General features: G+C 44.2%; 1 protein-coding gene and 1 non-coding gene across 3 annotated transcripts in view; both read right to left on the bottom strand.

Moving 5' to 3' along the window:
• Nucleotides 1-3,926, bottom strand: part of PIN4 (peptidylprolyl cis/trans isomerase, NIMA-interacting 4) — a 92,538-nt gene extending 88,612 nt beyond the window's left edge. For both annotated transcript variants that reach the window (XM_068533399.1, XM_068533398.1), the window contains exons 1-2: nt 3,768-3,926; nt 1,110-1,183 (exon numbers count right to left, since the gene is read on the bottom strand). In XM_068533399.1, coding sequence (XP_068389500.1) covers nt 1,110-1,183; nt 3,768-3,810 — 117 coding nt within the window. In that variant the 5' untranslated portion in view covers nt 3,811-3,926. The remainder of the gene's footprint in view (nt 1-1,109; nt 1,184-3,767) is intronic.
• Nucleotides 3,927-6,985: 3,059 nt separating this feature from the next.
• On the bottom strand, nt 6,986-7,058 carry TRNAR-CCU (transfer RNA arginine (anticodon CCU)). The gene has a single exon. It is a non-coding gene; the product is annotated as a tRNA-Arg (tRNA).
• Nucleotides 7,059-13,825: the final 6,767 nt, after the last annotated feature.

Genomic DNA, 13,825 nt, shown 5'->3' with positions numbered 1-13,825 from the left:
ACGAATATGGTGTACTTGAAACCAACATGTCAGCCCTCAGTAAGCCCAACACAGCCTGTCTCCCCAACCTGTGTTGTAACAATGACCGCTTCTTCAGCTGGACTCCAGGACGAAGTAGCTGGCTTGCATTCAGGCACCATGTTTTATGAAAATTATCTTTGGATACCAGAATCCCACTTTACATGGTTGGATGTTCATACGTGAATGGAGGTCGACTATGGAAAAGCAAATTCATGTCTCCCATCTCTCTCTCTCTCTCTCTGGGTTCACTGAGTAGAAAAGTGGGCAGAATGGCCCACACTATTTACATTCGCTCTCCTTTTTTTTGGCTGCATGTGTATGGGTGCATTTATATGATACAACTCCACTACAGCTCTTCTCATATAGCAATGAAATTTCTTTCTTTACCTAACTGCTCCCAACTAGACTGTGATAACAGGGACCATCTCTTATCTGTCTTTTTGTTTTTTAAAATACCCAGAATTTAATACACTGCTTGGCACAGGGCAGATGTCACTAAATCTTTAATGAATGAATGAATCAAAGTATGGAACCCCATATCCTGACTGAAACGTGGAAACTGCCTTGTTACGTAGCACTAAGCAGTATAATTCTGTTTGCAGATTATATTTTCCCAGGGCAGACACCCCTCTGGCACTAGGTCAAGTACTTCAAGTAATTATTTGCAACCGTGTCCCCTCATTTTCATGGTCAGGGCTCTGGCTTGTAGCTCACGAGCGGGGGAGCTATCTAATGAGACCCGTGCCTTTGCCTGTTCATCTCAGTTCTTCGTTTTGTCAAATATTATTTCGTCCTGAGAAATAATTCATTCACTTACTTGGGAAGACCTAACTTAATACATTTTAAGGAAAAATACTAGCGTATGAAGAAGTTCTGGATGTCTGAGAAAACATTTGAGAAAATATTTTAAATGAATTACTTTTCATAAGCGAGAGTGATCTATTATTTTCCACTTTTGTGTTATCTTACATCAGTATTAGGCTAGCCTTAGAATGAGTTAAGCATACTGTCTTTTCCTTTTATGTGAACCAAAATAACAGATGTATGTTATTTATATTTAACATGAAAAAAAGGAACAAGTAACTCACCTTTACTGCACTGCCACCACCTTTGGGACCCTGAGCCTTCTTGTCAGAACTCTCACTCCCAGAGGCTGCTTTTCCTTTAGAGAAGAGATGACAGGTACTCATTTAAACTGCACCTTCACCTTGTTATTTACAGAAAAGTTCAACACAATAGGAGTTGATACTTCCATCATAGCACCAAGCTTCAAAAGGGAACTCTGTAGACACTTTACTACATCAAGCTAAATTAACCCGTGACTCACCTCTTAAAACAGGAAATTTGTGCCCTACATAAACCCTTCAAGGAAAATGGATACACAAGTGAGTGTGCTAATAGTTGAATGGGAGAGCCAAAAGCCTGGCCCAGATTCTCTGGACCCAATTTGAAATCCTGCCTTCTAAGGGCAAACCCCTGAGCTCTTGTGAGATTTCTAATAAGCACTGCAACTATGTATCTGAATACTCACAATTCCAGTAAGTAAAATCTCCAAGAATATATTTTAAATAAAGATCAAATTTCCCACCACCCATATTTGGCTAAAGAGCACATTGATGTCCAAACTCCTGGAGTCGACTACATTGCCTATTGATACCTTCCTAAGAAAAGTTATCGATATTCTGATTAAGAACCACTGGCAGCATTCTACATTTTACTATTGTGTCATTTTGCTACTATGCCAACTTCTGTGTTGATAGCAGCATACTTACTGTTAGAGGCTGATATTCCTAAGAACTATTGTTGGATTAAGTGTTCAGTTCAATAAACATTTCCTAAATAACTAAGTTCCAGGCACTGGGGATACAAAGATGAACAAGCCATGGTACCTTCCTTCAGGGAGCTCATATACTACTGGGGAAGATGGTTATGTAAAGTTATGTAAAATAGATCTTTTCAGGAGAATGAGCTATGCTCTACAGACAGGGGGCTGTGGAAGCACAAAGGGACATTTTAGCCAGTCAGGGAAGCTTTCCTGGATGAGTAGGAGCTGACCAGGCAAAGAAAGGACATAGGTGAGGAGACATTCCAGGGTGAGGGAACAGTGTAGTATGTGCAGGAAACTATGGGTGAAGCCAAATCTGAGGTGGGAGTGCTGTGAGATGAGCCCAGGGGAGGTGGTTGAGGATTAGGGCATGAGGGCCTGTGGGCCCCATTAAGGAACTTGGAATTTATCCTAGAAGTAATAGGGAGCCATTGAAAAATTTTATTCAGGAGACTCCATCTTACTTGTCTTAGGATCTCCAAAGCCTAGCACACAACAGTTGTTCAATAAATGCTCAACCAAACTGAAAATCCAAAATGCTGACCACCAAATGCCTAAGAAAATGTTACTGCCAAAGGAGTTTTATTACACCAAACTCTTCAAGGGGTTTGCTGTATATTCACTCTAGAACAATGATACCTTCCAATTATTCCATCCTCTCCCCCACTGGATGCTGTCATCTTCTGACTGCCACCTCACTCCCTGATTGACCGACGACTCTGGCAGCAACTTCAGGCTTCCTTTCCACCCTCACCACTGCCATCATCTTGGATGACCTCACCATCTATGCAGAGGAATCATCCAACAGTCTAATCTCACACTTCTGGACCTCCTTCCCAAATGCCCATGCCTTTTACTCCAGGCCACCTGTTGCCAGGGGCACACGATGGAACTGTGCCACTCAGAACTAGTAGTTCAGTCTCTGGCTACAACTCTCTGTTCTTCCAGCTTTCTCATGCCTCATTCCCACAACACGGGCTCTTTAATTTCACAGAGCCGCCCCTCCCCCCCCATTCAGTCCCTTTATCCTGCTATGTCCCTCTAACTATCAGACTTCTCATTCCCTTCCCAGTCTGGATCCCATGCTTGATCATCTGAACTGCGTCCCCACTGGCACCCTTAATTCCCTTGTGTTGCTTTCCTTCTATTATCATTGTCCAACAAAACCTCAACCTTGGCTCAAGGCTACACCTAGCTCTTTTCAGTTCTGTATTGTGCCACTTATATGGTACTAAGTAAATCATGACTAAGCAGATCGTGTCCTCTACAAATTCATGGCCTTCAATCTTAGGCTCTCAGCCCTGAGAGAAATCCTTTTATAAGTGTTTTATCTCCTTTCCCATCACCCCAACGACTATTCCAAACCTTTACCACTCTCAAGACCCCTACCCAGTCCCTGCCCCGCAGTCTTAAAAACTACCCTTGCCTTCCACTTTATTAAAAAATTCAGGCCACTAAGCCAGATCTCCTAAAAACTGCCCCCCTCTGGCCCCAATTTTTACCACCACATCCATCCTCGTCTCTTGGTGACGTCAAACATAAGGTGTCCTTTCTTCTATTCAAAGGTCAACTGCTCCACCTCTTTTCTCCCAAATCACACTCGTCTGTACCTTTACCTCTCTAGCTCTACTGGATCCTTCATTTCAGCCTCCCAAGTTTTGCTCATTCGGAAAAAACTAACAAAATCAAGTTTTCTCGTAATCCTTTGGCCTCGTCTATCCACCATCTCATCCCCATGCTTTTTAATCAAAACTTTCCAGAGAAGTCCACACCGACTGTCTCCAACTTATCACTTCCTGGTCAGTCTTCTAGTAACTGGCCACCCGCTGCCTCCGCCCCGGACCCCGGGGACCACCGGTCTGCTCCCTCCCACCCGCTCCTCACCCAACCCCATTCTCCTTGGTTGCTCTGGCTGCTGTACCTTTCCCCCCTTTCCCAGAACCGCTTTTTCCTTTCGGCGGCATCTCCGAAATTCGCCGTCGACCTCTCAACTGCTTCGGTTACCGAACAAAGCCCCTTCAGGCCCCACCGGTATGTCCTAAACGTATGCCTGAAAGTGACATCGCAACTGGCCATCCTTACTGTGGCTCCGGAAGCAGGCATATCTTGGGGCAGGCACGGTCCTTTGGCTCTAGGGCGAATGGGGGCTGAAGAGTCTGACCAATAAGGAGCTCGGGCCGGGTAGAGGGGCGGAGCCAAAGGTTGGGCCGGGGCGGTAAACCCAGCCTCTGCGCTTTTTGAACTTCTTTCACATGCCCTTATTTGCCCCCAGCTCCCCCGCTTCCCTACCCACCTCCTCCATGCGTGCGTAGTGAAAGCCGCGGACCTCTGCAGTCTCTCCGCGCTGGCTCTAGCCAATCCCGCGGGGCCGCCAGACAAAGGCAAAGCAGGAAGAACAGTGGCGGCCGCCTTTCCCTCCTGCGCCTTCCTACACACGGGCCTACACTCCCTCGCGGGTTTTCGTTTTTAGTTTATTTTGCAGCCTGTAGTTGACTGGGTTCAAAAGGTACTTTTTTTTTAAAACATCTTTATTGGCGTATAATTGCTTTACAATGGTGTCTTAGTTTCTGTTGTATAACAAAGTGAATCAGCCATACGTATACATATATCCCCAAATCCACTCCCTCTTGCATCTCCCTCCCACCCTCCCCCTTTTAAAAGAAGACTATCACCCGTCTGCCTCTTGCAGAACTCTGTCATGAAGAAAAATTGGAAGCAGTCTAAATTCCCCTTAATAATAGGGTATTGTTTAAATAAATGATGTTTCAACCACACAATAAGATATGCTCCACTTAAAATAACTAGTGTAAAGCTCTCGGTAGAGACACGAGAAATGGCTTTAAGGAAGGTTACAGACCAAGTTATAGAATATGATTTTTTTTTAAAAAAAGGCATCTCGTGTACTATATAATATTTGCTTATAGAGGACAGGAAGACTATCCAGCAAAACGTGACCAGTGGTGCCAGTGCAGTGTATGTTTCTGCACAGTTTCCAAAATTTCTGTAATGGTGCAGCGTAATATAGTTAAAAGCATGGATTCTGGACCGCCTGGCTTCAAATCGCTGCTCCACCATTTGGTTACTAGCTCTGTGACCTTGAGGAAGTTACCTCACCTCTCTTTGGCTCAGTTTCATCATCTGTAAAATGGAATTGATGATAATAATACCTGCTAATAGGGTGTGAAGAGAATTAAACAAGTTCGTATTTGTAAAGCACAAAAAACAACGACTAGCTTGTGGAGTGTTAGCTTAAGGTGAATGAGTTTTGAATTTATGCCCTCAAACTTTTTACCCTTATCCACAACCCCTCTCCTCCCAAAATAAGGTCAGGGCTTTTCCTCTACTCCATGAGATAGCTGTCCTAGCTTGCCCCTGCCAGCCAGAATGTATAGGTCCTCCAGCTCAGAGTTTAGTTTTTGGATACAGTCTTGTGGGACTTGGGATGCTTCATGCCCAGACTGGGGGATCAAGTATTTCTGAGACTGTGCCACCTCCAACTCATACATTACAAGCAGCCCCCTCATGTTGTACTGCTGTCATTTCTGAACACGTTACAGCTTAGGCACTCCTTGTGTTGGATTGGGAGTGATCAACTGTGGGGAGCACATCCAGCGCTGAGGAGATCATTGCTCCCCCACTTCTGAGGTGGATCCCACCTGTGTATTGACTTTAAAAGTTCAGCTGGGAGATGGGGCGGGTTGACAATGACAGTATGGCCTCATGTTCATCAGTTCATCCACAGCCAAGAGGCTGAGGGGGCACCTTTACTTCTGGTTTTTCTTAGGGGACAGCCTTTCCTGCAACCACTGGCTATGGCAGTCTTGGAGTGGGGATGAAGCAAAGTTCAGACCCCAGTGAAGAGCCAGCATTAAATGGCTGATGTACCTGGCAAATGCTTGGTGCCTGGAACGTTGTGAGAGTTCTGTGCGTTCCAGCAGATAACAACAACAACAGTAATAAACAAGCCTGTGTAAGTGGCTGAATGTGCCCAAAGCAGTGCCTAAAGGCCAGTAGTTCAAAGGAGAAAACGATGGGCATAGGTCCAGGGGTTTTGAGGTCAAAAGCACTTTAAGACTGATAAAATCTTGTACGATCTCAACTATGCAGTATGCATCACAAACATCTTAAGTGTTAGCTTTGGGATGTGAGTTTATGGCTAACTTTCATTTTTTTTCTGTTTAAATTATATTCTGTTTATATGAATTGGCATATATATATATTTTATTATTCAAGAAAAAAGATAATGCTATTTGTAAAACAAACAACAAAAAAGCTAGCCTCTATACAGGGTTAAGTCTGCACCAGTCTGTGGAGGCCAGCTGTGGAGGAGCCTGTGGGAGCAGAGTGACGAATGAACAGCAGGGCGGGCAGGGAGGCAGAGAGGAGAAAACTTCAGCCTCGAAACCATGGTAACGACTGCAGGAGTGTGCACAGTGAGTCAGAGCCAGGGATGGCTGCCAGTCGTATTTTCTATTAATTATCTCCTCAGACTGATTCTTCCACACATTTCTTAAATGAGGAAAATCAGGAAGGGAAGCTGGCAGCCCTCTTCCCAGGACACAGTTTCACAAACCTTGACCCAAACTCACCGTCCTGCCCCACCTGCTCCACAACCAAAGGGCTGCAGTTTCTTCCCCATTTGAGATGCCAGCAGAGCTTATTCTGAAAGGGGGCCTTGATGCAACAAAACACAGAGCTCTAGTTGATCCCATTCAGAGGAGGTCAGTGTATGGGGAGCTCTGGGCCCCAGACTCTAGGGACAAAGGTAGAAAAAGGTCACCTTTGGAAACTGAAACCAGGAAAATTCAGTACATGGTAGATGAGAATAGCCACCTGCAAAAGTAGCCACCCATCAAGGCAAATGGATGGAGGGATATTGCTGATGGGATGGATGTGTCTCCTGAGCACAGTCAGTGGGCGGAAAACTTTCTGTCCCTCTTCATGCTGTTGTAACATGTCTGACATGAGATAAGCTTTGAACAACTGTTTTTTAAAAATTTTTACTTATTATTTATTTGGTTGTGCCATGTCTTAGTTGTGGGCTCCTTAGATGCAGCTCGCAGGCTCCTTAGTTGCAGCTCGAGGGCTTCTTAGTTGTGGCATGCGAACTCTTAGTTGTAGCATGCATGTGGGATCTAGTTCCCTGACCAGGGATTGAACCTGGGCCCCCTGCATTAGGAGCGCAGAGTCTTAACCACTGTGCCACCAGGGAAGTCCCAACAACTTTTTTTTTTGTTTTAATTTATTTATTTTTGGCTGCGTTGGGTCTTTGTTGCTGGACGCAGGCTTTCTCTGGTTGCGGCGAGTGGGGGCTACTCTTCATTGCGGTGCACGGGCTTCTCGTTGCGGTGGCTTCTCTTGTTGCGGAGCACGGGCTCTAGGCGCGTGGGCTTCAGTAGTTGTGGCACGCGAGCTCAGTAGTTGTGGCTCACGGGCTCTAGAGCACAGGCTCAGTATTTGTGGCACACAGGCTTAGTTGGTCCGCGGCACGTGGGATCTTCCCAGACCAGGGCTCGAACCCGTGTCCCCTGCATTGGCAAGTGGATTCTTAACCAGTGCGCCACCAGGGAAGTCCAACAACTGTTTCTTTAAAAAGGGTGTCAGAGAAGAATATTCCATCTAGGTTTGTCCAGCATTGTCTAAGCAAAAGAGCTGCAGTTGCTGGAGAACATTAATATTCCAGTATCTAGTGAGGAGGGTTTTTTTTGGAGGCAGTGTTCATTTGAGGCAATGGTGACACAAATGGCATATGTGGCATGAGAGATCTTCATGATCTCTCTTAGTTTCCACAACAGTCTTATTGGCCGAGAATCATCACTGCCATTTCAGAGCTGAAGACACAGGCTCAGAGAAGTTAAGTAATGTGTTCAAGTTTTCACAGCTAAGGACTGTGGCACTGTTGGGCTCAGAACTTAGGGCTGTGTGCCTTCCAAGCTGGTACCCTCTGCATGATGACACTACTCCAGGCTTTGCCATCCTGTAAATGAAATTCAAGAACATCCAGTTCCCTTTGTTCTGAGTGCCTGTTCTCCAAGTCAGCTTCCCAGGGACCTCTCTGCCCAAGAGGTGCCAGGGCCAAGTTATGGCCCCACCATGAGACAGAAATAAACTCACCTCTGGTTTATGTGTCAGTGTATTGGTTCAGAGTAATCTAGAAGGTGATTGCCTCTGCCTATAGTGCTGTACCTCCCAAGCCCAGAAGCACAGAGGCGAGGAGAAGGAACACGGTGTGGGTGGGGGCCAGTGGGCAGAGCGAGGTAGCCGAGGCAGAGGCGGGATGGTTAGAAAGAGGTCTTCTGTGTCCTTGGGAACTGGTCTCCATGTCCAGTGGATTCTGCCTCCTAAACAGCTCTTTCTCCACACCCTTCATCATTTTATAGTGAACAATGCACACTTCGCTAGGATTCAGCAGTCATCTCTTGTACTGGCTCCTGCCCTCTTCCCTGCTGCTGCAGCCTTTTGCATGTTCTCTAGACCATTGGAACAGCCTCCACATTGGTGTCTCAGCCACCAGTCTCACCACCTCCTCCAAACTACCCTCCCCAGCAACTGATAGAGAGCTCTCAGAAACACAGATCTGACCCTCCCCCAATGAAGACCCTTCAGTGGCTCCCCACTATTTGAGAGGCTCCTTAGCCTGGAGGGCCAAGGGCCTTTCTGCTGACATCTGCAGTCTCATCTCGTGCTGGTCCCCACTGGGCTCCAACCATGTCGAGTTACCATCTACAGGCCCTCAAGTATACAGTGCTCTCTTAAGACTCCATGCCTTTGCACATGCTGTTCTCTCTACCTGGAATACTCCTTCCCCATTTTTGATCTAGCTAACCCTTATTTACCTTTTAAGAGCAAGATCAGGTATTACTTCTTCCTGGAAGCCTGCCCTGACCCTCTTCTCCACCTTCTTCCAGGCTGGGCTAGGCACTCCTCTGTGCTTCCAAAGCACCCTGTGCTTATGTCTGCCATTTGTATGATTTGGAGTAGCAGTCCGTGACATAGATGGACCATAGTTCATTTATTCACTCATTGAAAAACATCTGGGTTGTTTTCAGTTTGAGGCTATTACAAGTCAAGTGGCTATAAACATTTGTGTATAAGTTTTTGTGTGAATACAAGTTTTCATTTCTCTAGGATGATTTCCAAGAGTATAATTACTGAGTTGTATGGTAATTGCATTTTAGTTTTGTAAGAAACTGCCAGAGTGTCTGTACCATTTCACATTCCTACCAGCCATGAATGGGTGATCCAGCTTCTCTACCTACTTGCGAGCATTTTGTATCACTACAATTTTTTATTTTAGTCATTTGGATAGATGTGTACTGATATCTCGTTGTGGTTATTTTTTTAAATTTTTTTTATTTTGGGCTGTGTTGGGTCCTGACCACTGCGCGCAGGATCCCTCCAGCCACGGCAAGCAGGGGCCACTTTTTGCTGCAGTGTGTGGGCCTCTTACTGCGGTGGCCTCTCTCGTTGTGGAGCACAGGCTCTAGGTGCGTGGGCTTCAGTAGTTGTGGCACGCAGGCTCAGTAGTTGTGGCGCATGGGCTTAGTTGCTCCACAGCATGTGGGATCCTCCTGGACGAGGGCTCGAACCCATGTCCCCTGCATCAGCAGGCAGACTCCCAACCACTGCGCCGCCAGGGAAGTCCCTCATTGTGGTTTTAATGTGCATTTCTCTAATGGCTAATGATGTTGAACATCTTTTCATGTGTTAATTTGATGTCTGTAATTCCTCTTCAGTGAAGTAAATGTCATGTCTTTTACCCAGTTTCTGATTGGATTTTTTTTTGTTATTGAGTGTCAAGAGCTCTTTATATATCCTAAATATGAGTACTTTGTCAGATATGTGGTTTGCAAATATTTTCTCCCAGTCTCTAAGCTTGTCTTTTCATCCTCTTAAGAGGGTTTTTAGCAGGGCAAAAGTCCATAATTTTTTCTCTTTTATGGATTTTTCTTTTTTTTTTAATAAATTTATTTATTTATTTATTTTTGGCTGTGTTGGGTCTTTGTTTCTGTGCGAGGGCTTTCTCTGGTTGCGGCGAGCGGGGGCCGCTCTTCATTGCGGTGCGTGGGCCTCTCACCGTTGCGGCCTCTCTTGTTGCAGAGCACAGGCTCCAGACGCGCAGGCTCAGTAGTTGTAGCTCACGGGCCCAGTTGCTCCGTGGCATGTGGGATCTTCCCAGACCAGGGCTCGAACCCGTGTCCCCTGCATTGGCAGGCAGATTCTCAACCACTGTGCCACCAGGGAAGCCCCGGATTTTGCTTTTATAGTGTCATGTCTAAGAACTGTTTATCAAGCTGTAGGTCTCAAAGATTTTCTCCTATATTTTCATCTAAAAGTTTTATAGCTCTATGTTTTACACTTAAATCTGTGATACATTTGAGTTAATTTTTGTGGAAGGTGTGAGGTTTAGATTGAAGTCCTTTTTTTTCTTTTGGCATATAGATGTCCAATTACTCCAGCAACGTTTGTTGAAAAAGCTGTTCTTCATTAAATTGCTTTTGTACTTTTGTTAAAAATCAGTTGACTGTACTTGTGTGAATCTGTTCTGGATTCTCTTTTCTGTTCCATTGATCTATGTGTCTATCCCTCCATCAGTATCACACAATGTCATGCAGCCTTCATTAGTGTTGCTACATACTAAGTCTTAAAATTGGGTAGAGCAATTTCTCCCACTTTATTCTTCTTTTTCAAAGTTGTTTTAGCTATTCTAGTTCTTTTTACCTTTCCGTGTACATTTTAGAATAATCTTGTCTGTATCTACAAAAAATATTGCTGAGATTTTGATAGGAATGGTGTTAAACCTGTAAAACATTTTGGGGAGAATTGACATCCTTACTCTGTTGAGTCCTGTAATTCATGAACACAGTATAATTCTCCATGTAGTTAGATCTTCTTTGAGTTCTTTCATCAATGTTTTGTAGTTTCAGCACACAAGTTCTGTACATGTTTTCTTAGATTTATACCTTTGCATTTCCTTTGAGTGATTTGTGCATGATATTGTAATTTTAATTTTGGCTTTCACATGTTCATTGCTGATATTTAGAAGTACAATTGAGTTTTGTATGTTGATCTTGTACCCTGTGAACTTGCTAAACTCATTTATTCATTCTAGAAGGTTGGGTATTATGTTTGTTTTTGTAGATTTCTTGTGATTTTCTATAGAGACCATCATGTCATCTCCAAATAGGGATAGTTTTTTTCTTCCTTTCCAATCTGTACGCCTTTTGTTTCATTTTCTTGTCTGGCTAGGACTTCCAGTACTAATGTTGAATAAGAGTGGTTGCAGGGTTTTTATTTATTTATTTATTTTTTATTTATTTTGGCTGCACTGGGTCTTCATCGTGGCATGTGGGGTCTTCGTCGCGGTGCACGTGCTTCTCTAGTTGCGGCGCACAGGCTCTAGAGCGTGCAGGCTCAGTAGTTGCAGTGCACCGGCTTAGTTGCGGTATGTGGGATCTTAGTTCCCTGACCAGGGATTGAACCCAGGCCCCCTGCACTGGGAGCGCTGAGTCTTAACCACTGGACCACCAGGGAAGTCCCCAGTTGTAGGGTTTTTATAGATGTTCTTTACCAACTTGAGGAAGTTCCCCTCTCTTCCTAGTTTTCTAAGGGTTTTAAAAATGAATGTGTGTTTAATTTTGTCAAATGCCTTTTTTGCATAAGTTGATATAATCATGTGATTTTTTTCTTCTTTAGCCTGTTAACATGGTGGATTACACTGATTGATTTTCAAATATTGATTTTCAAATATTGAACCAGCCTTGCATCCTTGGAATAAACCCTACTTGATTATGCTGTATAATTAGTTTTATATATTGCTGAATTCTATTTGCTAATATTTTGTTGTGGATTTTTACATCTATATTCATGGAGGATATTGATCTGTAGTTTAATTTTTGTACTGTCTTTGGTTATTGTATCAGGGCCTGGCCTGACAAAATGTGTTGGGAAGTGTTCCCTCCTATTTTCTGGAAGAGATTATATAGACTTGGTATTAATTCTTCTTTAGATATTTGGTAGATCTGTCCAGTGAAACCACCAGACCTGAATATTTCTCTTTCTTAAAATATTTATTTATTTATTTGGCTGTGTGGGGTCTTAGTTGCAGCACGCGGGATCTTTGTTGCAGCATGCGGGATCTTTCATTGTGGTGAGCGGGCTCTTTGTTGCAGTGTGCTCTCTAGTGTGGCACACAGGCTCAGTAGTTGCTGCACACGGGCTTAGTTGCCCCACGGCATGTGGGATCTTAGTTCCCCGACCAGGGATTGAACTCGTGTCCCCTGCATTGGAAGGTGGATTCTTAACTACTGGACCACCAGGGAAGTCCGCAGACCTGAATATTTCTTTTGGACAAGTTTTTTAATTACATACGCAATTTCCTTCAGAGGAATTGGTCCATTTCATCAAAATGTCGAAATTTATCTGTGTAGAGATATCCATAGGGTTTGTCCCTGTTTCTTTTCTATTATTGATAATTTGTATCTTCTCTCTTTTTTCTAGTCTTGTTAGAAGTGTGCCAATTTTATTCATCTTTTCAAAGAACAAGATTTTTGTTTCATTGATTTTCTCTATTGTCTGTTTTCAATTTCACTGATTTTTGTTCCTATTTTTATTATTTCCTTCTTTTTGTTTGCTCTCCTTCTGGAACTCCCGTAATATGTCTGTTAGCCTGCTTGCTTACCTTTTTGTGGGGTCCCTGAAGTCTTTGCTCCTTTAGCTTGTGTTCAGCTAGTATTGGACATAAGTTTCCTTGAACATCAGGAACTAAAACAAGCAAACAAACAGCTTCTCTCCCAGTATTTGTGGTTTGGCTCTGTTCTGGGTCACCCTTTCAACACTTAGCCTGCTCATTTACAGCTCTGCCTTAGCCTTCACTTACAGCTTACTATGAGCTTAGAGATCAGCCAGAGGTGAAAGCTTAGGATCTTTTCAGATCTTCTCTGAGCGTGCATTCTGTCCTGGGCATGCATCTGGCTTTCTAAGCTCTCCAGTATACACAGGTGCTTTCAAATGCCCTAATTTCCCAAAGAAACTCTATCCTAGGCCTTAGGTGGTCTATTGTATGTCTCAACGATAATCTTTTGCCCTGGAAAGATGCAGGTTTTCAAGCAATGCCTGCTACCTTTTCACTCTGAGCAAGTTCCAAGTTCAGTCCTTCAGGTAGCCCCCAGACAGTTTATTTTTTTATTTTTATTTTATTTTTTTAAATTTATTTATTTATTTATTCCTGGCTGCGCTGGGTCGTCGTTTCTGCGCGAGGGCCCTCTCCAGTTGCCGCGAGCGGGGGCCACTCCCCATCGCGGTGCGCAGGCCTCTCACCGTCACGGCCTCCCCTGCTGCGGAGCACAGGCTCCAGACGCGCAGGCTCAGCAGTTGTGGCTCACGGGCCCAGTTGCTCCGCGGCATGTGGGATCCTCCCAGACCAGGGCTCAAACCCGTGTCCCCTGCCTTAGCAGGCAGACTGCCCCAGACAGTTTAGAAGAGGCAAACAAAATAATTTGCAAGCAAGGTCTTCTCTATTCCCTCTGGAAACAGGGATGATGTCTGCATGGTGGGAACATAGGTTGTCATCTTCAAGACCACTACCCAGTCAGGGAAGAAATGAGGCGAGGGCAAAGCCATGAAGCTTTTCTACTTACCATTTTAAAGTTACCTTTTTCTTGAGTCAGCATTTGCTTGGTTGCTATAAACCTTTGACTATTTTCCAGGGTTCTGACAAAGTTGGTTCTGATCGTTTCTGCTTGTTTTTCAAGGTTTCTGTGGAGGGATAGGCATTTGGATTTGCCTACTCTGCCATTTTGCTCCCATCACTCCTCCAACCCTTTTATCATTATGTAATTTCCCTCTTTGTCCTCGGTAATTTTCTTTGCTCTAAAGTTTACTTATCTGCTCTCAAGTTCATTAATCTTTTCTTCTGCAGTATTTAATTTTCTATTAATTTCATCTAGAATATTTTTCCTCTCAGTTATTTATAAGGAT

The sequence above is a fragment of the Eschrichtius robustus genome, chromosome X, assembly GCF_028021215.1.
Source record: "Eschrichtius robustus isolate mEscRob2 chromosome X, mEscRob2.pri, whole genome shotgun sequence".
NCBI classification, from domain to species: domain Eukaryota; kingdom Metazoa; phylum Chordata; class Mammalia; order Artiodactyla; family Eschrichtiidae; genus Eschrichtius; species Eschrichtius robustus.
The sequence above is the reverse complement of the archived record's forward strand: the minus strand, read 5'-3'. Positions and strand labels throughout refer to the sequence as shown.